This window comes from Pseudochaenichthys georgianus, chromosome 6 (genome assembly GCF_902827115.2).
Source record: "Pseudochaenichthys georgianus chromosome 6, fPseGeo1.2, whole genome shotgun sequence".
In the NCBI taxonomy this organism is placed as follows: Eukaryota; Metazoa; Chordata; class Actinopteri; order Perciformes; family Channichthyidae; genus Pseudochaenichthys; species Pseudochaenichthys georgianus.
The window spans coordinates 10,718,121-10,744,387 of record NC_047508.1 but is presented as its reverse complement, the minus strand read 5'-3'; the positions used below and the strand labels follow the sequence as shown (position 1 = coordinate 10,744,387).

Sequence of the window (26,267 nt, the reverse complement as noted above, 5' to 3'; positions counted from 1 at the left end):
AATGTGATCGTGGCATGCACTCATTTAGGGGAGATAACACTCAATATAATAATCATCTTTATTTGTAGAGCACCTTTCATACAACAAGTGCAGTCCACAGTGCTTCACATAGATATTTCACAGAACATGTATATCACACAGAATACAGATGCCAGTAAAAAACATAAAAACAAACAAAAGATTGCATAGAGTAGACATATATAAAAATAGAATTAGATTAAAGGTAAAACAATGAAAGTGTGCATTAAAAGGAGAATAGTACAAATTCAACACAGTCATTGTGCATTGAGAAAGTGCAGCTGAGTGCTTCCTAAAAGGCGAAATTATACAAAGTGTTTTGAGTTTTTTTTTAACTCAAACCGAGCTGGCTTCCCGGATGTCTACAGGTATTTGGTTCCACAGCTGTGGGGCGTAGTTAATGAAAGATGCGTCACCAAACTTCTTGACTTGGACCTTCCCCTCTGAGGGCCTTATATGTCAGGAGGAGGACCTTAAAGGAATGGTCCACTCATTAGATAATTAATCAAAACTTCAGTATTTAGTGAAACGTTATGTTTACACCATACCCTGAAGAAATCAGCGATATTCCCCGGTAAATAATGATTTTATAGCTCTTTTTTATCAAGACCTGTATATTCCGTCTGGCCGCCGCCATGTTTGCCATTTTCAGTAGTCACGTGATGGTCGTGACGTCATCCATGCGTTCACTTTGTCAACACACGGAAATATGGTGGAGTATTTCAGTTCGGACTCGTCAGCAGAGGAACCAGTTTTGACCAATGTGAAGAGATTGGATGGGGGAATTCAGCCATACATATCAGTATGACAATACGACACCCTCTGTCCTAAGACCCTCACATCGTACAAGGAACAACTTCCGAAGAAAACCCAGTTTAAAGGGAACATGGGAGAAACCTCAGGGAGAGCAACAGAGGAGGGATCCCTCTCCCAGGACGGACAGACGTGCAATAGATGCCGTGTGTAAATTGAAAAGATAATACATTTGCAACATAGGTAGTCCAAATGTTTGGAAATGCATGTGTGTATAATGGGAAGATGATATAAGATACTATATGTATGCATGTAGTACCACCCTTGCTAGCGATTCCCTCTCTAGTTTAGCATACTCAGCTTCGTTGTCCCTGGCCATAGAATCACGATTTTATGGGGCCGGAAAAAACTGGGGTAAAATACACACTAGCCGGTACTACGCTATATGGAAAGGCCACCAAAAACTGTCCTGGCCTGGACGTTAAAACGGGGCTAGCCGCTGTAATGGAAATGCGCTATAACATACCTTATTCTTACTCCGAGCACTACTTCTGCTCCTCCGTCGCTTCACACTTGCAGAGGGCGATTTCTCTACTGGCCGAACTGGTGTCCTGGTCGGTGATGACACCAGAAAGACCGATGGTACTGCATCTCCATTAAGTAATGGTTGTTCTTTAAATCCCATGTTATGTTTGATCATACTCTCAGAGTAGTCGTCCGGAAATGTGAAATGTTCGCTGCATACATGAGCCTGTGAATCTCTCGGTTCGGGCCGGCCACATTTCGCTAGCCACTGCCTCCGAATGTACTTCTTACGCTTACCTTTTGGCAACAGATGGAACCGAGCATTCCGTGGATTGTTCCTATCCGAATTATGGCAATATTTCGCGATACAGTGAGGCATATTTGAAGAGAGAAACGACAGTAAATAACATGGAGATCAACGTGTCTTCGAAAACCAAACGCATGGTTTACGCCACGTCCGGGAAATGGCGGCGCCCACAGTGTTGATGTTATTTCGGTATATAATCAGTTTAAAATCACTGATAATGTCATCGGATTAAAAAAAAAAAGAGAGACTGGTCTGTTTTATCGGATGATCATTTTTAAAAAATGAGTGTCATAAGCATACCATTCCTTTAACATCAATCCTAAAAGAAACAGGAAGCCAGTGCAGAGCGGCTAGAACTGGAGTCATGTGTTCTCTCCTCTTCGTTCTGGTTAATAACCGAGCTGCTGAGTTACACTTACTATATGTATTTTATTTTATTTGACAATTGATACAAAAGAAACAATGGCTTATATGGTTTACAAAGCATTTACAGAGCATATGCAAACTGTTGCATTTCTCATCTCAACCAACACGTTTCCTTATAAAACACTACCAGTTAAAGTAACTAACATCTTACATAAGAGGTTGAAGTAATATCACATTACTTTTTTCCACTAACTGTTTTGTGAAAAAGTTTCTATTAAGTACAAACAAATATTCTTCATTTATCAGACAGAATTATAACCACATCTGATTGATGGAGCACATATTACAGTGCACTTTATCTGAGAGGTTTTCACATTTAAAACAAATGGTAAATGAGTATTTTGGTTTAAGATGTGTAGGGTTCTTTAGTCGGTAGAACAGTGCTTCCCATCGAGGGGATGTGAGATATGCTGATTCCACTCCTTTTGGAAAAGAGAGTTGTCATTCTTAAATGTCACTGAACATTTGGAAACACTTTAAATTGGTTCCAATTAGCTGACAAGTCACTAATGCCTGAATAAGTGGTGAGGAAGTGTGTGCTATTGTTTTTAGAGCAAGTTGACTCATATGGTAGTACTTGTAGTTGTAGCATTCAGTAGCTGGTATTACCTCTAACTGCCTTTGTTTTGCCTATTGCATACATCTGCTACTTCTGACTGCTTGTCTCCAGGTGCTCCACTTTGTCTGCCTAGTGCGCGGCTCCCACACCCACACCCTGCCCGTGGCCAACCCCACAAACCAGCAGTGCAGCGTCAGACCTGTCGTAGAGGGCCACCAGTGGAGTGCTGCCCCCATGCTGATCCTTAGACCCCACCAAAGCAAGACCTACCAGATCACCTACCGACCTCTGTCTATGACTGCTGATGGGAAGAAGCACCGGGTGGGCTAACGTTCAAAATAGTGCTTTCAATCGATTACAAAATGTAATCGCGTTAACAACATAATGACCTATTGTATGCACACTCAGTGAAGCTATGGTGGAAGCAATAAAGTGTGACAGCCATCTTGTTATTTCCTCAGGGATCTGTCTTCTTCTCCTTCCCTGATGGGACGGGTCTGCTGTACTCCCTGCAAGGGACTGCTGAACCTCCCAGGGCAGAGGACTCCATTGTGCACGAGCTGCCAGCCAAGACCCACCACACAGAGGTGCTCCCTGTGCACAACTGGCTCTCCAAGCAACAGAGGTAACACACACACACACACACACACACACACACACACACACACACACACACACACACACACACACACACACACTTAGGTTGAAAGTGATACTATTTAGATCAGTGAGAGTGAAGCACAATACGTTTCTAAATGTCCCATGACCCATTTGAAAAGGGGAGTGGAGCAAATCTCACCCTTAGCTGACGAAACAGATGGTTTGTTGCACACCACCACCACCGAGAAGCTGTCATTGGAATCTACCTCGCATTCATAAATACTTGGCATGTGATTTGATGAACCATCCGTCTGTGATGTCTATCAAGTGCTAACTGCAGTCAATCAGATCAACGGTGCCACTGACTTCAGGAGCTCCACACTGGACACCCATTGGTCCGGCCACTGGTTGTTCTTTATTGACACAGGGAAATGTAGCCTCTGCATTTCACCCATCCTAGTTACGACGAGTCCGCACTCCGTCCGTGGTTCGATTGGGACCCGAGCCAAGGCTCCACAAAATGAACTGTATGACAGTATGGAATATCATGTGGTCTCGTGATAATGCAGAATGAGTCCCGTTGCCCTGCAGTAGAAATGTTACCCCCTCAATTTTGCAAAACCTCTTGCTACTTATCAAAGAAGAGAACCTAAATGCAATGCTATGAACTGTAATGGGGGGGAACACACAAAGCCTGTTGGGTGTGTGCAATAAAGTCATGAGTGTTTCTGTGTCGCAGACTGAAAACCCAACTAGACCATGGCCGTTAACACAACTAAAAATGCCTTGGCTTAATTGAAGCAAATGCAGTAGCAGCTTACAGGAAGCTATATAAGTACATGGACTGTACTTATATAGCGCTTTGTCCAGTCTTTACGACCCCTCAAAGCGCTTTACATGCTACATGGCATTCACCCATTCATACAGAGCAGTGCCACTTGCTCTAGGACCTGACATTCACACACCGTTGGCCATCGGGAGAAACTCAGGGTTAAGTGTCTTGCCCAAGGATACATCGACATGTTGACTGCATGGGCTGGCATCGAACCCACAACCTTCTGGTTGAAAGACGACCGCACTCCCTCGTAGCCACAGTCGCAGTAATTTATTTAAAGGATTATTTATCTTTGAATTTGTATCTTCAAGGTTAAATGAAATGATTGTAAGTTGCTTTGGATAAAAGCCTCAACGAAATGCAATGTTCCCTGGCTTCAGGTTCCGTGTGCTGATAGAGACCCTGAAACCTGACAAGCCGGATGCTACAGTGTCCCTCAAGGGTCAAAAAGACATTGTCGTCCCTGCTCTGGCCACTCGGGACTACCCGTTGTCTTTCTTTACATACAAAGAGGGGCAGTTCAACACCAAGGTTTGTCCACACGCACGTTTCTGTCACCAGACCAGAACCGATGTTGAGCCGTGTCCTCACATCACCCTTTTCCGTCTCTTGTCAGGTGACGTTTCATGATGAGGTGTCCGGTGAGTACTTGTTCTATCTCGTGACCTTTAAGGCCACACCTCCAGGAGTCCTGTCCACCATGGAGCTGGTGACCACTGTGCGTCAGGCGGCCTCAGCCACTGTGCAGGTGGAGAATCCTCTGACCACAGTCACCTGCCTCACCACGGAGTGTAAATGCCCTGACATCAGTGCCCCGGCCCAGCACACTGTGCCAGGACAGTCCAAGGTGGGTACTGACTGCTTCTACCTGCCGTACACTAACTCACTGGGTTTAAATGAAAATGTAAATTAAAAGCTACTTCGCACACTTTTGTAATGTATATAGTGTCCTATATTCATATGTTGTTGTTGTTGATTAGTCCATAGATTGGTCCATTATATCGGAGTATTGAAATGTATTTTTTGTTTACCATTGTTTGTATATATTAACGGTTTGTTTAATTAATTGATATTAATTAATTTAATTGTTTTTTTAATTATATTTGTATTACATTATATTAGATTTGTAGCTAATCTGTTAACATTCTGCTGTGATAAAGAAAAACTAAATTAGATTTAAAAAGATCTATTTGATTCTGAACTGTTTCAGTGCTGAAAAGGCAGCTTTGTGCTAAAGCAACACCTTAACTGATGCTTAATTTATTTTGTATGTATTAGCTTATATTACAGGCACAGTGCACATCAGTACACATTGATGTGAACATGCCACACTTAGCCAAGAAGCTTTGTTTCATCTGTACACCTTAGACCGACTTTTCAAAGTCACCCTAAAAAACTCATTTGTATTTTAAAACATTTAAAAAATTTAAAAAATGAAAAACATGCAACACAGAGGCTCCAAATACGGGACATGCTAATACAAACAAAAATCATACATTGCTACACAGCAACACGTTACAGCAGTAGAGACAGAAGACAGTACAGTGCTATTTAACCATATCTTGAAATGAGTTCAAACCAAACCGGATGCAGCTTCTTCTATAGTGGCAGTTGGGACGGACTTCCAGTTGAGTGCAGCTTTAGCAGAGACTGCTGATTGACTTCAGTACATGTTTGTGAGGGACGATGCAATCCCCTCCTGCGACACCTCTTGTAACCTGTAAGCAGCTGTTCTGATGATACTCTCCGTGTGCGTGCGCTCTGCAGGGCTCTGTGAGCTTCGAGTATCTGCCCCTGCGTGTCGGCGAGTCCACAGCGCGCCTCTCTCTCCACAGCGGCGATCTGGGCTCCTTCCACTACGACCTGCTGCTCAGAGCTCTGCCTCCACCGCCAGAGAAGACCGTGCACTTCAGCACCTGTCTGGGCAGCAGCCAGGCCGTTCTTGTGAAGTTCATGAACTACTCACACTTCCAAGCCGAGTACTCGTGCAAGGTGAGAACATATCCAGCTTGTCCTTATGACTTGGAGAAGTGCAGTCGGTGCACACTATGTTCTTATGATGTTCTGTCTGTTCTCGCCATTTCTTTCTTGTTCTGCTCTTAATAGAAAAGGACCCTGGGTCGTGTCTTTCCACGCACACATGGAGAGGACTACTGCTCAGGCTCTGACAACAGTTTTAACACTTGTTGAATTCATTCATTTTAACAGCGCTTAGCTGAAATCTGAGTTTGCCTGATGCAACGTTGAGTTGGAGCAAGATTGGCACAACTTGTTAAAGATGAATAAAATAGACGTACATATAAAGAGTAAAATATATATATATATATATCTTTAGAGCATCTCTATTGGATACCTATATACACATACATGTATACACAAATACATAATAAGTGAGTATGCATTTTAACAGACCAACCTCCTACTAACAAAATGTGAACATAGGATACTTTTTACAATATACGAGTATGCACAGTAATTGCAGTTTTTAAATTAAATGAACATGAAATGCAAGAAGGCACATTGGGAGAACAATATATACAAATGAATGAATTGGTATTGTAAAAACATGGTTGAGCATAGATTTATAAAAATAACGTGTAATTAAGAAATCATCATAGATATGATCCCTTTCTTGTTATCTCCTGCAGGCCGATTGCCCGGACTTCACAGCGGACAAGCTGAGACCCCAGGTGGGGTCCGAGTCAGGCGTGGAGGTTTGTTTTGAACCTCATCAGCTGGGGCAAGTGACCGGCCAGCTCACCCTGTCCTCAGGAATCGGGGGGGAATACATCTTTCCACTGCACGGGATCAGTCTCCCTCCCAAAGCCCAGGGTCCCTTCAGCATCAGGGCCGGGCGCAGCGTTACCATCCCCTTCAAGAACGTGTTCCTGCACACCAGCGATTTCTGTTTTCAGGTAAAGAAGGGACGAGCTCAGGGCCGGGGCGTTGGTGTCACTGACGATGGAAGTGCTTCAGAAACAGAAACACTTCATTTATCCCGGGTGAACTTGGGTTTCATGAGAGAAGTTCCAATAAAACAAAGAAAATATAAATATTTAAGAAATATGAGAAAATAAGTGCATTCATGGCGTTCCAATATGCTGTATTGTGCGAGAGAAGTGGTAAAAGAGGTGTGTGGCGCAGTGGACTAGTGCCTTGGTGTTTGGATCAGGGGTCACAGGTTCAAACCCCACTGCAGTCAGCATGTCGTTGTGTCCCTGAGACACTTCACCACAAATAGCTCCTGTGGGGATTGCCCACAGAATTGAGTATGGAAGTCGCTTTAGATAAAAGCGTCTAACAAGTAACATGTCATGTAAAAAAAGTACTTTTTTTGTTGTAAAAGTTGCAATCCTAAATGTAAACATGCTCTGTTATAAGGTGAACTCCTGAATTCAAAATCTTACTTAGGTAACATGTTATAAGTATTGGCATTCAAATAAAGCTGTCAGATAAATGTAGTGGAGTAAAAGTATAAAGTGGCATAAAAGGAAAATACTTAAATCAAGTTCAAGTAAAACAAATTGCGTACTTATGGACATTACTTCAGTATAAGTAGTTTGTTACATTCTATCACCTTCAGTAAGCCAAATCATTTGTTGACATCAATACAAATTATGTTCAGTTCTGGGTGCAATGCTACAGCATGAAGCGAATACCTTAAGTGTAGCCTGGAACAGTTACAGTTAAGAGGCTGTCTCAGTCGGGCACGCTTCATCTGTTTAGCACTTTTCATATACAGGGTGCCGTTCAGAGTGCTATAACAAGACGACACACAACAACATGCACACATGCAGCATATGGACAGGATATATAGTATTATCAAAGGATAACAACAAGGAGGTAAAATAGGCATGATAATACAAAACAATAAAAAAGTTAACAACACATCACACAACCAGCTTAGTAAAAGTAAGACAACATAAATAAATACAATAATGAGACGAATAATACAAATGTAAATACAATTTAAAGGGAGATGTCTCTAATTAAGTTTAAACTTAATAAAAAAAAGTGTTGCTAATGGAGCCTTATTTCCCATGTGCCTAGGTGGACAACCCCTGTTTCACTGTCAAAGACATAGACACCGTCCCCTCCAAAAAGACCCAAAACATCGTGGTGTCTTTTGAGTCCCCTGCAGCAGGCTTCCCGGGACCGTGGTTTGGCAATCTGACCGTCTCCAGCCAGCGCTCTGAGGCCCACAGGAAACCTTGTTCTTGGATCTTTTACCTGAAGGGCTACCGGCCTGAGTCCTCTTAGAGAGATATGTACACACACACTTACTGTACACATATGCATTTGTGCAACCGCCCTCTCAGGTGAGCGGACCAACTGCTCCTGAAGGTGCCTAAAACCAGGTCAAAGCTCAGAGGGGACCGTTGCTTCTCTGTAGCGGCTCCCACACTGTGGAACGCTCTGCCCCTGGAGATCAGACAGGCCTCCACACTGCCTGCTTTTAAATCGCTTCTTAAAACCCACCTCTTCTCCTTAGCGTTTTAACATTTGGCGTTTCAACATCTTTTAGAGTGTTGCTTTTTTGCATTTAAATTGTTTTTATGGTGTGTGAGCTGAGCTGTGTTTTATCTATTTGCCTGTACAGCACTTTGGTCTGGAGGTTTAAAGTGCTTTATAAATAAAGTTGTATTGTATTGTATTTGGCTGTGCAGACACACACTGATGCAAAGGAAAGCCACAGGGAACATTTTAGGCAAGCTGTTACTTGGTTTTCACGATGCTTCAGTTAAATGTGTTTACACGTTATTTATACGTTGCCCTAACATTAATGGCAATGTTAAAAAAAAATGGCTGTGTATGTTAATGTCATCATTATATTTGCTCATTATCTAAATACAACTTGCAGTACAACAAAACGTCCACACGAGGGCAGTCATGTCAAGTAGGTGTTCACATATGAGCGCTTCAGTGATGGGGGAAGATATGTAAACAAAATGTGTTCCTTTTTGTCATCTTTCCATCCTGCATGTTAAAGTGTCAATCTTTCACCTTCACTTATATTCTCCATAGCACTCTGTTTGCTGTTAAGACACTAGTGCATTGCAGGCAAGACCATGCTACTCACCTGGAAGGGTAGAGGAGACGCTCATTCCCAAAGGTTAGATTTGTCACATCACACATTTAAACCGCTAACGAGGAGCTTTACTGACAGTTCAAGAGACACACCTCTTACACCAAAAGGAAAATCCTCTGATCCTCCCATCAGGACAAAGCGAGCCACACTTCCTGCTGTGACTGTTGAAAGGAAGAGGGGAAATACAGCATTTGCTTTGTTCATATTTGGGGGGAAAAGCACAACGTGTTTTGCATATCCTTCTGGAGACTCTATTCCAGATGTTGATGTTACTATTCATGACACACAGTTTTGAAATTGGAAAATCCACTATCAAATCGTATTTTCTTTCATTTTTAAAAGGACAAAGAGTTTAATCACTCATAGGCAATTGTATCCTATAGGAATATGCAGGTTTGGGGAGTAACACGATACGTTGAATCTGATTGCATATCTGATACAAAAGAAACGTAACTGTATTCCCTTTTATGCTTTTAGGCTGTTCACTTTGTTAATGGGTGTTGTGCATGTGCATGTAAACGGTCTGCAAAGGCTAACATCCCAGTTCTCTCCAGAGGGAATAACATGTGTGTTTCTATTGGCTAGAGCTCCAACCCATTGTACGTGATAAGCTATGAGCAGGACATCACTAAGCGGTTGACCAATCACAACAGAACCGGCCAGCTAACCAATCAGAGCAGACTGGGCTCTGGTTTCAGACAGAGGGTGAAAAAGGTGCTGCAGCACAGGCAGTATGAGAAAATAAAGAGCTTTTTGAACATTAAAGCATGGAGACATGTCACAGTGGAGACACACACAACTAATGCACCTGCAAATGAGCATTATAGCACATGATTTGTTAAGAAATAGTTTATTGTATTTCAATTATTTAACTACGACAGCGTTTGTATGATTATATATCCTATAATCTGGAACTCAGGTCATGCCTGTATTTTACTGTGGTTTTGAAAGGAAGCCTACTGTTTCAAATGTTAAAAAGAGCATATTGTGTTAAAATGAGGACACAGGGAACACATTTTTGATACAAAATACCGTGGTTTCTTTTTTTACAAGGTTGGATTATTGTATTGTCCTAGATAACACCCTTTAGTAAAAGACATCTTTAATAAATATTTTCTTTGTATTTCTGTTGCATTGCATTTGATTTTGAGGTCATTCAAACGTAATCAGGTTATATTACTTTTAAACTGTCATGCTATATACTGATTTATTTATTTATTTTTATCAATTGTGACTTAGTACAATTTGCACCCTCCAAACCCAGAATGTGACATAGCTTAGTCTTACTACAGCACCATGAAGCAAAGCAAAACACACACAAATGGCGTAAACTTTTTAAATCTTACAATTATCACAAGAATATATTAAGGATGTTCCTTTAGATAGCCGATATTGGGGGTCTGGTGGGTGTGCTTTGGGGTGGGTGCTGTGATGTAATAGGGGATGTGGGGGGTGGGGGCTTCTCTCTCCCCCATAGAGCGCAGCATGAGCGCTCCGCAGCAAAAGGATGTGTGAGCAGGCAGCGCGCTACTGTAGGGACGGAGTCCACAAACTGCTCAACAAAGAACAAGCCAAACTTCGAGCCGAGAGCCAGGAAAGCCGCGAGCAGCCGAACCCCGTAGCCGGTCAGGACAGCGAGTCCGCCACGGCAGCACAGTCCGGAAACAGCGGAGCCCAGCCCGGTGGAATCGACGGGCTCGTCCGCTGGATCGTAACCAAAATGAGTGACAACAAGAACATCTCCAGCCGGGAGTTCGCTTCCAGCAAGGAGGATGTGGCCGTGGCTCAGGAGCAGTTCTTCGCCCCGGAACCGCGGAGAGGCATCTCTGTTATTTTGGATGTGAGTATGGGGAGCCGAGAGGCAGTGGTCAGACAGCCGGACAGGGTGGGCGGGTGGGAGGCTGTGGGATGAAAGCATCCAGTGAGCAGTGCGTACGGAGCGGTGCAGTGCGCACTTACGCACAGAAACGAGCTTTAAAAATACCGTTAATGTTTATAGTGTGAGTTCAGCAGGTGATTTGCCTCGGTAAGGAACTCGATTGCACGGCACGTGTCCTTCGGGAATCAAGCCTTGATCTCCCGATGACGGACATTGATCGATCAATGTTGAACACTCTTTCCTCTTGGTGCCCCGTCAAAAAGTGTACTGTAAATGTGTTTGTCCACCAATACTCCCATATGTGTGGCACGTTTTCTCCACATCATTACACAAGTCATCATAAAAGGAACTCAGTGCAGTACAGCGTTGCTTTTAATGATGGACAGTTCAAAGAAAGTCTGACGCGCACACATTCGGCACACCCAGAGTGAAAGCAGCATCAGTCCACCGGGTGCCCTGTTAGGCTGCTTCAGGCAAGTTCATCACAACACTTTCAATATTAATGAAAATGCCTCGGTACCAAAACATGTATTGATCAAGTTGTTACAGAATTCTGATGTAATATATCATGTTATGCAGAGCCCAGGGGCATACACCTGTACAAAGATGCAGCATTATCTGTACAGGAAGTGGCAATTACGCATCAATTAATTTAATTTACTGTTGGGGTTATTTTTCATCACTTAATATTTCCCCTGGAGACCAGCTGCTTTTAATACTTTAATGGCGTTGAAAATAAAAAACAGACCACGACCCAAATAAAGAAGGGTTACATGAGATTGGAAAGCAATTATGATCAAGACCAGAGGGCAAATGTATCCTAGTACCCTAGTAAACAGATACGTTTTGTTTCACGGTCTGGGTGTGTAGAGGGGTTGAAGGAGGGGGGGGGTAGTCTCGTCTGCTCCTGATACTCCCTCCCTGAACGGGAAGCAGTCCTCTCCTGCAGCACAGCAGGGGTTCTGAAGCTTTGAATTAGGATCCAGAAATGGTTCTGTGACCTGTTTCTAATACGTGACCCAGGAGCAGCTGGTCTGTCCACAGATGGTGTATTTCTGGGTTGAAAATGTTTAGAAAATATAGAATTTCTACGCGCATGCTCAACATTTTCATCACTTCAGGCACAGTTATCGGAATCAGATTTATTGGCACATAAATAATAATAATTCCTTACATTTATTATAGCGCTTTTTCAATGACTCAAAGCGCTTTTACATATACACACATTACACACATATCATACATGCAATGGTCCGATACGGTGGACAATACCCAAGGAATACAAGGAATATGCTATAATATATAATGGTGCATACATAAACACAGTAAGAGGGATATAGGTTGGAAAGGAGCTAATATAGAATTATTTAAAAAATATATTTAGAAAAAACTATTACAACCTTGATGAAAAGACATGTTTAAAAGAAGTGTAAATAGGCAAAACAAATGAGAAGATATGCAGAATGTGACCGACTTCAAAGTGGTTGATCCAAATGTGTTGGAATAGATGGTATAGGGATATTTGTTCATATGTTGACATCCCACTTAGTTCTATTTGTGTGTTTGTATGTAATGGGATTGTTTCAGTTTGTGTTGTGTTTGACGTGATTCCAGCATGACAGTTATCTGCACGCCTTCTGACATCAGCAGTGAACTCTTTCTGGCATCTTTTTTCTCTCCACCTAACTTTCTGCGATAGCTAAAGCTTTGAAATATTAATCGTTGTTGCCATGTGTTCGACATTATTGACCCCAGCATTATTATCATGGTGAACAAGTCAACACCAAAGGGATTTAGTGATCTCGCAGATGCGTGTGTACCCGCAGGTTCGGCTCATTAGACTTCCTGCTCGCTTGTTTCTCATCCTTTGCTGTTTTCTCGTCTTCTCCTTCATCTTAATCTTATATTCTGTTAACTCCTTTCATCCTTTGTCCTCTCCCCCTCCCTCCTTCTCTGCTTTCCTCCATAACCTTCCTCTCTTCCTCCTCTCCTCTCTCCCCAGCCAGGCCAAGAACACATCCATTCTTAATAAGGTTAAGAGATGGAACAGTCTCCCTCCCTCTGTGTCTGTGTACAGTTTCTGTTCCGTTCAATCTTTCTCTGTTTCTCTCTTTGGCTGTCTTTCTTTTTCTTCTCACAATGTGTTTCTCTAAACACATTGCGAACACACACACACACACACACACACACACGCACACTGTTGTAGCAGAGTGGTTTTAAAACCCACCTCGGCCCCGCGTGTCGTTTGGCGAGCTGCTTAAAATCATAACAGGAAGGAAATCAGAAAACACCAGGATACCAGTTAAACAATAATCTGTTTTAATTATAAAAGGTAATAATCCAATGCAATTCAATATAATACAATTAGGAGCACTCCTGCTCTGGTTTCTCGTGCTGTTGTGATCTTTCGGTCTTCGCAGCAGGAGGAAAAAGAGAACGAACCCAATACAGAACAAGCTTATATTCGACAACAAGACGGGAGGAGCTGGGTCAGGTCATCTCATTGGGAGATGTCAAAAGATGGCGCGTCGTAGCGAATCAGCGCGAGCCAGCCAGATGATACACAAGTGTCTCTGAGGTCGTAGCAAAATACATCTGGTGTCCGTTATCTCACTTTCTTGCATAGACTTTCACACACACCCTTTTCTGCACATTCCAGAGGCTTGAGCTGTGTCCAAAGAATATCCCCTTGCTCACAAAGAGAATCATTTCATTTCTCATATCTCCAGCTTTTGTTTACACGGACTGCTATTACTAATACAAAGTCATTAAACACACACATATATCATTCAAGATATGTAGACTTCCCTGACCTGTTGGAGATCGTAAGAAGAATATCCCCTCCCCCACCTAGTCTCCTGTCCTGCGGGTCCCACAACTGCCCCCCCCCCCCCCCTTTATGCAGAGTAATTAAACATGTTTAAGCTAACTACTCCACAATGTTGTAGCAATTTTACCCCCACGTGAAAGAATACAGAAGAGAAGTCAATAGAATGCAACCACAGGCATGGCTCAGCACAATTTAATACATACATTTTATTCAGACCTTAATTGTGTGACCCAGTTCTCAAGGCCCTTTTTATAGGTCTGCCTGACATGCATCATTAGCTACAAGAATGTTCCCCCTTCTATCTGGGGGAATGTCTCTTGGAGTCCCCTGTTGTTTTGCAAAGACCATTGATGATTACCTAAGAAACTCATGGCCTCGAACTGCAACAAGGCTTTCTGAAAAACACTTAACGGGTCATCTTTTCACTCAAAACAGAACTCACCAGTTATACTGCACCTTACTTACTCACAAATAGCCCAAAAAACCACCCTTTTGATTATATGTAAAAGTGGAAGAAAAAGACTATTGCGCTAATCTACTTTTAAGAAAAAGGGAACATTGTTGAATATATAAAAAACCTCTCTATATTTAAGAGGAAAAATGTACTTTGTTCCTTCAACTACTAACACACAGGAATGTATAAAACCACACATATATTAGAGATAACATGATGCAACACACCTCTTATATATCAGGTGTCATTCAAATGAATATACCAAAAATACGCTGCATTAACTTTTCACTTCAAACTTTCAAGTTACTTCAATATTCGCACAACACCCACACACACTGCCTTCTTAACGCAGCATGTTCCCTCCTCTCAAAGCCTGCCTGTCTCCAGCAGCTTCAGAGTTGGCAGTTGTTCTTGAATGCGCCGCAGGAGAGAGAACAATGCAGAAGAGCTTGTCATGTGAAACGTTCTGCGTCGCAGGCGTTAATGATTTTCACTTTGGCTTCTCCAGATGCCTGCAGTCGCTGCCTGAGTGAACCACTTCCTTTTACAGGCGATACACTATAGAGTAAAGGAGCGACAAGTGTTGAACGTGTGCATTGCTAATTAAATCAAAGCGAGTTATTTCGATGTTCAAAAAAGTCAATCTTTTTTACATGAAATTAGGTATCAAACTAACAATTTATTTAATTATCTAATCTGCAAACTGTTTACTTGACGAATAATTTATAAACACAAATGTGCCGAAACACATGCTAAGAAGAAACGTCTTCATCGTCTTGACAACCAATGCGCTGAATCTAAAAAACATTCACCAACTTGATGAAAAATGCTCAACATTTACATTTTCAAGCGCTGCATGAAGAAACGCTGTAAATAAGAACCTCAAAACACAGTCATTCATTTCAACAAGTCAACCATTGTTCTGGTCCATTTGACAGCATATGACAGCTTCATAGGTGTTTCAATGATGTTCTTCAGTGGAACCTGTAACGCCACATCCTGTCAGGGTAAAGTTAATGTCAACTAAATACCCCGAACAAAATGGGGCCATCTGCAGTAAGTCGGAAACATTTCTAATAAAGTTGTCATTTTTGTTCTTCACAAGAATAATTAAAGCTACAATGGCCCCAGGTTGTTTTCCGGAAAAAATAAGTTCCAAAGGAAAACACCCACTTCAACGTGTTCCGACTTAAAAAATACGGCTATAAACACTCTGCTTACATTGGTAGCTCACAACACACATGATTGATGCTTGAAATGAATAGTAAGACACACACACAGAGTAAGAGCAGAGCGTCTCACTCTCTTTCTTCCCGTCTTTTCATTTCATCTTAAGCTTCCCCCTCACCGTGTCTTCCACCTCTACTCTGTCATTGTTGCGGTCTCCTGGCAGTTGTCAGTAGGAACAGTTTACATCACACTCTGATGAAAGGAGCAGACCTGCCACTTTCAATCCCATAGGGAAAGAGGCTTTCACCGAAGCTATAAGTAAGCTCCAGAACCTTGTGTGTCCGCATGCATAGAACGTTGTTACACTGCAAGTAATCAGCAATCGGTTGTAGATCAGCGACTTTGTGTGTGTTCATAAACATTGTGAGCTTTTACCCCCTGCTTTCAGTCCTTTGTATTATCACACTCCATTGCCCGTTATCTACAGATAGATGCACTTTGTTGGCTTATTATCATGTGGACTGCCCAAGTTAACAAATTAAATGGAAGACGGAACATCTCATTTGCAGTAATTCACCCACTGGGGTCTTTTATGCGGGGAATAATTGGTTGTTCGGTTCTACTAAAAAAAAACATTACGTGTGTTTAACCATCTGTCACTTCAGCTGAAATGTGACTTAGTGTTCATGTTCTGCTCCGCTGACAGATCCATTTGCAGGGCACATTTATGGGGAAAAGGAAATGCATCAGCTTCACTCTCCAAATACAGCATGTTCGATTGCTGCTAATGGCATCTGAAGGGGATTTTTATTTCTTACATCTCTTGTATAACTTCTAAACCAAAGCCTTACACTGATGTTTAGTTTAATGTCTTTTTTTTTCTGGAGAAAATATAAAAGATTCCTCACAAAAGATAAGGGAATAGTTTGGTTTCATGAAGAAATGATATACTGTCTGCACCCAAATGTTTCATGTGTTGCTTAGTAAAAAATATTGATTGATTGATTTTAAAGGATGGAAAAAAAGAACTGAATATGCTTCTGTCCTTAACAATCGAAGAAAAACGATGGGATGGTTTCACTATTTCTACCTCAAAAGTAAGTATCTGGCATTTTTATGCAAGCAAAGAAAATCATGCATAGACTACATATCCAATCTGGCCTGAGAAGACTTTGAGGAAGTGTAAGTGGAGAAGAGCATCTGGACATTTTGCCAGACCTGACTCCGATAAGGGAGTAACATTAATAGATGGATGAATCCAACAGGCCTGAGAGGACCAAGGTTCAAGCCCTAAGGACAAATATTAGCTTTTGAAAATCTAGAATAGAGATTTAATTGAACAAGTTTAAAAGTTTTGCTGTTTATAAATGTCAACTTTGTGCCATTCTTGCTATTAAGATGGGAAGCGTCATTGTTCTGAACCTTTGAAATCCTTACCTCAATTTGATTTCCAACAAAGTTATCAACTAGACCCAGATGGAGAAATGACAATAAGTTGCATGTCTTCATGAGGATGTGAATAGCATGCTTACCTGATCCCAAGTTCCATATTGTAATAGTCAGCACTCTGGACTCTAAATCCATTGATCCAACAACCTACTGTAGATCCATGATCACGCAAAAGAAGTATGCTTGATAGGTTGTAAAGCCATGAAACTTCTCAGATTTCGTCTTAAAACCAAAGACCCATCTTTCGGATGTACATTTGTGTTCTGAATGTCAGGCATGGCCAAAGCTTTGTTGATATATGTCAGTCTTCAAGATGGATTCCTTACCCCAGATGTCTGGGATCACCTTTAGGGACGGTAAAGCTGCTAAGATATTCATAAGAGGAAGTGAGAAAAGAACTGCTGCGCCTGCATGTTGAGATGCTTGTGAGGCATTCAGGGCACGTCCTCTTGGGATGAGACCCCAGTGCCCGGCTAGAAAAATCCTGAAAGTACTACATATCCAATCTTCTCTGGGAATTCCTCGGGGTCACTAAGAAGACATGGAGGATGCCGAAGTGAAGGAGAGCAACTTGTGTGACTGTGCCTGAGTCTGGTTCCACTATGACCTGACCTGGATAGGGGATGGAAATTGGCGGATGGATGAGCAGTAGGCTGGGGAAATGGTACAATGAGCAGTCTTGCAAGACATGCCACTTTTAGTTTGTGGGTGCAAGAAGTCTTAGGTTCAAGCCTAGAGCGCTTCGAAGTCTCTGCTTAGTTCAAATTAAGTATTATATTTCATTAGCTTCATAGTATAATTGTCTAAGTCCTATTTGAAGGTTTTCAGAAAATGAAGAAAACACTTTATTTTCTTTCTGTCAATGAATCAGGAGCTTCTCAGGAGGCTTTAACTCCTGTTTTTCTTCTTCAATCTGTCGCCCGGTGTCCGTGTTACTTCCTGACCATTCTTCTTTCTCTCTTGAATCAAATAGAAGAGCTAATGCTTCACTTGTGGGCAGCCGAGCTTTGTTTTTCATGGTGGACGCCATCTTTGTATGTAGCGTCGAAAAGGGCTAAGTCAAAGAGATGACTTAGATAGTGATTTTGGAACGTGAAAAGTATTCTGATGCCTGATAGGCAATAATGCACGGGGATCAGCAGTTTTAGGAGAGTAGAGTTAGGCAGATATCTCAAGACTTAGGCAATTTTGCCATGAAGCTAACGCTTTGTCAAATGGGGATACAAGATGGGGTCTTGATGGAACAAAATCACAAGTTCATCGCACCTAAACTTAAAGAACCCTTTTCCTACCAAGCTCTTTAACAACTTCTGACTTATGAGAGTCAACTGAAACAAACAATGGAAGCATGTGAATTCTTAGTGGAGCCATCAAAATAAATGTTTTCAAGGGGGAGCTGTATATAACGTTGTCCTTGATAACTACTTATAATAATAAGCTGTCTTGGGATATTCCTGAGGCTATCAAAACTCTATCAAGCGTAAGTGTGTTTCCTGTCGAAAACTGCAGCCAAGATGATTTGCATGGCTCGTTGGTTACTGCATGTGTGATCAGCTAATATTTGCTGACTTTAATTCCAGCACTGTGTGATAAAACTTGATGGGTATTAAAGTGATTTCAGAAGTAGATAAGATAAATACAATGTTTACAGAAAAATCGAAGGAGTTTGTATTACTATGTCAACCCCATGTAACTACCACCACAGACTAAGTCACTTTCCAAAGCCTTTGATTTGAATAGGTGTTGTTTAAGCAATAGCTCACGACAGGTCGTGGTATATGGTCATTATATCACAGTTAAGGGCTGTGGTTCAACCCCCTTAACTGTGATATAATGACCATATATCACGGCCTGAAGTGAGCTATTGCTTTTATAAAACGGTTACCAAGTGTGGCAATATGAAAGAAAAATACACATTCTAATTTAAATAGTTTTATTAGTAAATAATGATATTCAAAATAAAATAGTCCCTCCATTGCCTTCTTCACAAAACATAGTGCGAGGTGGTTGCTATGTTACAACACTAACAGCTAGCGAACATATTAGACAGAGAGCGTTGATCGATTACTTGGCTATTCATTTACATTCATTTGTATGTTGCCGTTTATTGTGCACCCACTGAAAAACTGTCCAGCATCAGTAGAATGGCTTACGTGGTTACTTGTATATGTTGAGGTTGTGCTAGGCTGTTGCTTGGCATGGCGGGAATATTGCTCCACTTTCTCCGGTCTCCGAGATTCGGCTTCCAGTAGCTCTGGAGAGAGCTTTCGCCCCTGTGGCCACCAACGGTCATAATTTCTCTGCTTTGTTTCAAGACCCGCATCAGAAAGCTTTTGAATGGTGGTACTTTTCCAGTTGGTCTACCTGCTCTTCACGTAGCTCAACTTTAGGTGCTTTTTTTCTGGAGATAGGCACTGCTCAATCCACTCCTCCATAGTTAGGCCACCCCAGAGGTCGAAGTTAACCTTAAATGTTTCCATCTTAAGCTTTGTTTGTTAGTTAGTTTCGTAACGGACGTAATGTAACAGTTGTAACGGTTGTAGCTTTTCTCAGACGCGAAGGGATACTGACTTATGAAAAGTAACTACAATTCTACCCGTGATATATGCTCATTATTGGTATGATTGCCCCCCGTCAATCATGGCGTCCCTCAGGGTTCTGTACTTGGTCCCCTTCTGTTCATCATCTACATCCTCCCAATTGGACAAATCCTCCGTCAACACCAACTCCAGTTCCACTGTTATGCTGATGACACGCAGCTCTACCTCTCAACAAAATCTATTTCTCCAACCCCACACTCCCAGCTCAGCACCTGTCTCACTGACATTAAAATGTGGATGCAAAACAATTTTCTAAAACTTAACTGTGACAAACCGGAACTTATAATCATTGGCCCAAACTCACTTACCCGCTCAACCCAAGATTTTTCTCTTACCATCGATGGCTCCATTGTCAACCCCTCCACTCACATCCGTAACCTTGGCATCATCCTCGACCCCGCCCTCACTTTCCTCCCTCACGTCAACCAGGTCACAAAAAACGCATTCTTCCTTCCCAAGATTTTTCTCTTACCATCGATGGCTCCATTGTCAACCCCTCCACTCACATCCGTAACCTTGGCATCATCCTCGACCCCGCCCTCACTTTCCTCCCTCACGTCAACCAGGTCACAAAAAACGCATTCTTCCTTTTAAAGAACATCGCCTGCATTAGACTAGGGGTGCAACAACTAATCGACTTAATCGATTAAAATCGATTACCAAATTAGTTGGCAACTAATTCAGTCGTCGATTCGTTGGTGACGTCATCACGTGTGTTTTACACCCCGTTAAGCTCCAACGTTATCAGTCTTTTTTATCGGTACAGGAAACATTTAAAACATATGTCATATGTATTATTGCTACATAAACGTTATATCGCAGTCTTAGTGTCACCAACTCCGTTTCTAATATGCAATATGACTACAAAATGCGTCTATAATGTATTTTCGATCTTCCCAATTCAGACGAGAGATCTCTCCCCCGCCTGCTTGCGAGGGGGCGGGGCAGTTTACACACACACACGCAGCCGCTACATGCATGCAACACACACACACGGAGGAGATGGCGGAGAGAACGCGCTCTGAGGTGTGGTTAAACTTTAGCCGTCTCGATGTGGACAATGCTCGTTACCAAAAGTGCAATAAGAGTTTAGCATGTAAGGGCGGTAACACGAGCAATTTGTCTAAACATTTAGCAAAAGTGCTCCAGATCCAGGCGGAGAAATGCACCGGGTTCCACTGTCTTTCTAGCAGCTCTGTAGCCCCGTCCACGAGTAACATTTCCACGTCAGGTGTTATGTATGCTAGCAGCAACACACGGAGTTAACTCAGTTATAAAAACATGGGTTAATGATTAGAGGTAACTGAGTTATTTATTTTGTTAAAGTTTCAGCTATTCTGTTTACAGTTCTTTCATCACATTATTTAATACGATTTGTTAAAACATTGTTGTTTCTTTTGATGTGAAATATTATGCATTTAATTAAAATAAAAAGCGATGTTAGTTTTGTTCACAATTTGTTTAGTTAGTTTACCTTATTTCTTGTCAAAAGAACCGTTAATACTATCGTTAAAAGGACCGGATCGATAAGCAGTATCGATATAAGTAGTAGTACAGTTAAAACCTTAACGATCCGAATAATCGATTAATCGTTTCATTAATCGATAGATTCATCGATTATCAAATTAGTCGTTTGTTGCAGCCCTACATTAGACCCTCCCTCTCATCGACCGCTGCTGAAACTCTGATCCATGCCTTTATAACATCCCGACTGGATTACTGCAACAGCATACTTTCTGGATCACCTGCATTCACACTAAAAAACCTTCAATATGTCCAAAACTCAGCTGCCCGCTTGTTCACCTCCACCCGACGCTCCGACCTCATCACCCCTATCCTCCATGACCTCCACTGGCTCCCCATCAAACACCGCATTGACTTTAAAATATTACTTCTCACTTTCAAAGCCCTGAACAACCTTGCCCCCCCCTACCTCTGTGACCTCATCCAACGACACAACCCCACCCGTCGCCTCAGGTCTGCTGAAGCTAACCTACTGCAGCCCATCAGGACAAAGCTCCGGACGTGGGGTGACAGGGCCTTCGCAGCAGCCCCCCCCACACTCTGGAACTCCCTCCCCAGCAGCCTCCCCCACACTCTGGAACTCCCTCCCCAGCAGCCTCCCCCACACTCTGGAACTCCCTCCCCAGCAGCCTCCCCCACACTCTGGAACTCCCTCCCCAGTCACGTCAGATCCGCCAACACTCTCACATCATTCAAAGAATCCCTCAAAACTCACCTTTTCACTCTTGCCTTCAACTCCTAATCAACTAACCCCTTGCCCTTATTCCTCCTAGCTTAGCACTTTCTACTTTTGTTGTTATTTTTTTTATTTGCTTGTAAGCGCTTTGAGCACCAGGAAAAGCGCTTTATAAATGTAATGTATTATTATTATTATTATTATTTATTATATCACGGCTAAGAACCAATCAAATTGCTTGATTTGACTTGTAAGTTTTATAATGGCTTTTATATGAAAGTCCATTTTCCCTGCTTCTTACAATGCAAAAACCTTCAATGATACTAACGACACCTTCTTGCTTTCTGTTCACAGATATTCAGAAGAGCTGACAAAGATGGTGAGTGAATTCATTAATTGTCTTTATTAAATAAAAAAATATATACCTTGAACATTATCCATTACAGTTCTTTCTGGGATTTACTGTATAATGATATATATTGATAGACGGATAATGTATTCTTATAGACACTGTATTTTCAGGTTATAGATGACTTGCTTTATTAAAATTATAACATTATTTAAAAGAAAACCGATCTACAACGAAAAGACTTACTAAAAAATCAATAGATATTCTTTGTATACCATTGATTCCTACGCCGTTTACCATGATTTTAATTGTAACAGATAAATACTAAAAACTAAACATAAACATTTTCTTATTAGAATTTATTTATTTCTCATGTAATTTCCGGACTTGCTAGAAGGACAGAAAAGTCTTGAATATATGTATTTGTATTATATGTCTGTTGTCTATTCTGATGGAAATTAAAATGCAAATGACATTTCGAAAAATGTTTTGGAGCTTTCATATTGGTGCAATTTTTTAAAAATCCAGGCACATTCTGTCCGTAATGAGATTTGTAATGGTGGCATTCCAGTGTGGAATTGTGCGTATACTTGCTCACAGTTATGAATGGAGTTGTGCTTTTTCACAATGGTCACTTCTGCTTTCATACAGTTTGCATTTGTAGTTTTCCATCCAGGGGCAAAATGTACCAAAGGCGAATCTAACAAACAAACCTGTTCCTGAACTATCTTGGCCTCTTTGGGAATGTTTTCAGACAGATGATAGTCAGAGATGCGTTTCCTCTGCTTTGTGCAGCGGAACACTCTTCAGCATGAAGCTCTGTTGCAGTCTGAGCTGCTGCGGCAGTGTGCAGTATTTTTAGCATGTTGGGACATTACAAGTGTTTTCAGAAGGGGAAAGTTTACATTGCTGTGTAGCTTTGCCAGTGAGCGGTTTGTTTATACCCTCTGGCATCTACTGATACTCTCTCCCTCTATCTATCTCTTCATCTTCCTCTCTCTTCTTCGCTTACATCTCCTCCTCTATCAATCTTTCCTATTTCTTATCCTTCCCCTTCTCTCCTCTTTTATCCCATCACTCTGCTGTTGACTAAAATGACTTAACTAATGAGGAAACAGCATAGAAAATATGCGCTTTCATAGCAGCCAGATGGCCGTGTGTGTGTGTGTGTGTGTGTGTGTGTGTGTGTGTGTGTGTGTGTGTGTGTGTGTGTGTGTGTGTGTGTGTGTGTGTGTGTGTGTGTGTGTGTGTGTGTGTGTGTGTGTGTGTGTGTGTGTGTGTGTGTGTGTGTGTGTGTGTGTGTGTGTGTGTGTGTGTGTGTGTGTGTGTGTGTGTGTGTGTGTGTGTGTGTGTGTGTGTGTGTGTGTGTGTGCAAATGTATAGAAAAAAAATCAATTTGTCAAATGAAGTAGAAGACTAGCAAACATACTGTAAACCATTGTTCCAGATGATTTAACTTTGACATCATTGCTGCATGGCCTTTGTATCTTGCCTGGTTACTCTAAAGATGATTGAGCCTTTACAGCGGCATGTTGCATCAGCTGTCAACATTTTAAATGATTGCACTTCCGAATTACCACGAGCTCAGAAAAGGAAAGGTAGCGTCAACAACATTTACATTTCATGCCGATCTTATCCAGAGAATATAGCTCTCTTCTTTTCACAACGAAGCTGTGTGACTCTGTCTTCTTAGAGGAAGATATAAGTGTGGATGGGTGAGCAGCATCACAGCAGGAGAAAGGAGAGACTGAGAGTTAGTAACAGAGATTGAAGAAGGAACGACAGACATCATGAAGACACGTAGACATTTGATGTATGGAACGCACGCTGCAGAGAAAGAGCCAGCCAACTGAAGCTGAAGAAGAGCTATTTTTATCCTCCTCCTCTCTCCTGGGAGAAGACCGGAGAACTGTTTTAATGAGCGAGAGAAGGGAGAATGGGGATGCTGAGGGGGAGAAGAGAGAATTGTTAAAAGAGACGGTGCGGGGAGGGGGGAGATTGACAGAACGAGAGGCGGGAGGTTGCAGAGTCTAACAGGGGGAGAGGGTTAACAGAGAGGAAGACAAAATGAGGAATAACGAAGAGTGGTATATCTGACAGCGGGCAGTAAATGATATTTAATTGGTCGAGTTCTGTTTAACATTCATGGCACACAACTCAGGGACGACCTTCCTGCCCCGAGCTGCTGAAAGAGCAAGCCAGAAAGAGTGTGAACATTAGTGTGTGAGCACATCTACTTCAAATACAAGTTGCATGCATCGCAGAGAATTGTCTGTGTGCTATAAGTGTATCAGTATGAATGTGTGTATGTGCGCATTCTGTGCATGTCGTTTGCGATTATCCCGCCTGACTCAAAGACATTGTTTTTCAGCAATCACCAATCATTCTATGAAATAGCTGCATCATTTGACAGCACTTGGTTTACTGTTTGCAGCAGCACCTCTAATATGACGCAGTTCACTGAGCCGCTGCCGTTTGATACTTAATCCTTGCAAGTCAAATGGAATTTTATGAAATAGTAACTTGGGTTATTATTCTATTTGCATGTTTTTTATGTCACTGCTGACTAAATGAAATCAAGGTGTACTTGCATTTTAATTGTACTGCTTTGTATCCTGCCTCCTGGGCTGCAAAACGTAATTGTTTTTTCCTACAATTACTTTTGTTCCCCATTTACCTACTTTGGTCGTGAAACATTGAATGCATAAACAAGTTTTACAGACATTTATCCCACCTATATATCTGCTGATTTGTATGTAATACCCACTACCAAGTGTACACTGAGAGTCTCTGCCTGTTTGCAGCTGTAAGGTTGTATTGTCACTGCAGGAAAAAACGGTGTTACTAATAACATTGATGATGGCTCTGTTTTATTTAATCTGCCAAGTGAGACTGTCAACCAGCACACAAAACTACCTCTGCTGAACTTGTGTGTAATGATGCAGGGAATTATGCAAGGGCACCAAACTCCTGTGGAATTAGGTGTCAGCTCATGCAATATGGAAGTATAGGTTGATACTAACGTAAATGCTAGGCTGAGTTCAATTCAGCTTCTTGATTTTAAGGTTCCTGGTGCTGTCCTCTTTTATAGTTGTCACGTTTAATGCCAAATGTAGCACATTTTTAATATAATTTACAGAAGCAGAAAATTAAAACGTGCTGATTGATGCACGTTGATACATCAATCAATTATTGATTATTTCAAATGTATAACCTGTAGTGGCTTATATTTACTGTACATCATTTTTGCGTGGAATTTCTGTTCTGTATATAATAATGTTGCGCCTTCAAAAATGTCAACATTGGAAAGTACCTCGTAGTGTCCGTGGCATGTAAAGCACCCTAATTTATACTAACTTTCCGAACCCTATTGGAAAGGATATCAGTAAAAAATCAACTGTCAGAGATAACTCACAATCAAATTGACTCCAGTGTCTAAAATGACGATGTACTGCTCACTATAGAGCAACATTACTACCATCTATTTGAAGTGGGGAGTGATTTTGTAAACCTCACACGAGAGGTTTAAATATGTAATAAATGTGGAAAAACCTGTGTGGGTTAGCAATGGTTGTGTAAGGTTTTTAAAGTCTGTCTCAAGGGAAGTTGTAGGATATAGAAGTTTATAAAATACTCTGCTATGATTAATGATCCGTTAACCCAGGTTTAACTACATGAAAAGACAACAAAATATGTTGTGGCTAAAATCGGCAAATAGCAAACGTATCCCAATGCTTTTTTTTGTTAGGTTGTTAGCTTGTTAGCTCATTAGCTCGTTAGCCAACACAGTCTCACGGCATTTCGTGTTATAGTCACAAAATGAATCTATTGATTCGTGTTCACCAACACGATTTTCACATTTTTTTCGTGTCACACAGAACGATTTTAAAAGCAATGTAAATGATAACAAATTCGAAGGAAAAAGAGAAAAAAAAAATTCAGATTTCAGTATTCTGACACAGAACAATGTTAGAAGCAATTTATATTGGTAGTATGTTTTGCGCCTGCACCAAATAATAACAAATTATAAGGAACATTTTTTTTTTTAAATACATATTTCAGTATTCTGAGGCTCTTTGCCCCATTTCTTTTTCTCGCGGACGGCAAAAAACTCTGACATTATACTATTTCAAATAAAAGGGTTAGGCTTAGGGTAAGATATTGAGTAAGAAAATGTTTTTATGAACCACACAGCTTCCGGTCTTCCAAGACCCGACCAGAAAA

General features: G+C 41.5%; 2 protein-coding genes across 3 annotated transcripts in view; both read left to right on the top strand.

Annotated features, from left to right (window-relative positions):
* The window catches only part of hydin (HYDIN axonemal central pair apparatus protein), a 151,912-nt gene extending 141,677 nt beyond the window's left edge, over positions 1 to 10,235 (top strand). The window contains 7 exon segments of the mRNA XM_034085765.2: positions 2,700 to 2,909; positions 3,050 to 3,213; positions 4,404 to 4,554; positions 4,640 to 4,870; positions 5,791 to 6,015; positions 6,672 to 6,938; positions 8,074 to 10,235. Of these exon segments, the coding sequence (XP_033941656.1) occupies positions 2,700 to 2,909; positions 3,050 to 3,213; positions 4,404 to 4,554; positions 4,640 to 4,870; positions 5,791 to 6,015; positions 6,672 to 6,938; positions 8,074 to 8,283 (1,458 nt within the window). The 3' untranslated portion in view covers positions 8,284 to 10,235.
* A 332-nt stretch (positions 10,236 to 10,567) lies between these two features.
* The window catches only part of necab2 (N-terminal EF-hand calcium binding protein 2), a 201,264-nt gene continuing 185,564 nt past the window's right edge, over positions 10,568 to 26,267 (top strand). For both annotated transcript variants that reach the window (XM_034085676.1, XM_034085675.1), the window contains exons 1-2: positions 10,568 to 10,952; positions 22,049 to 22,073. In XM_034085676.1, the coding sequence (XP_033941567.1) occupies positions 10,620 to 10,952; positions 22,049 to 22,073 (358 nt within the window). In that variant the 5' untranslated portion in view covers positions 10,568 to 10,619. The remainder of the gene's footprint in view (positions 10,953 to 22,048; positions 22,074 to 26,267) is intronic.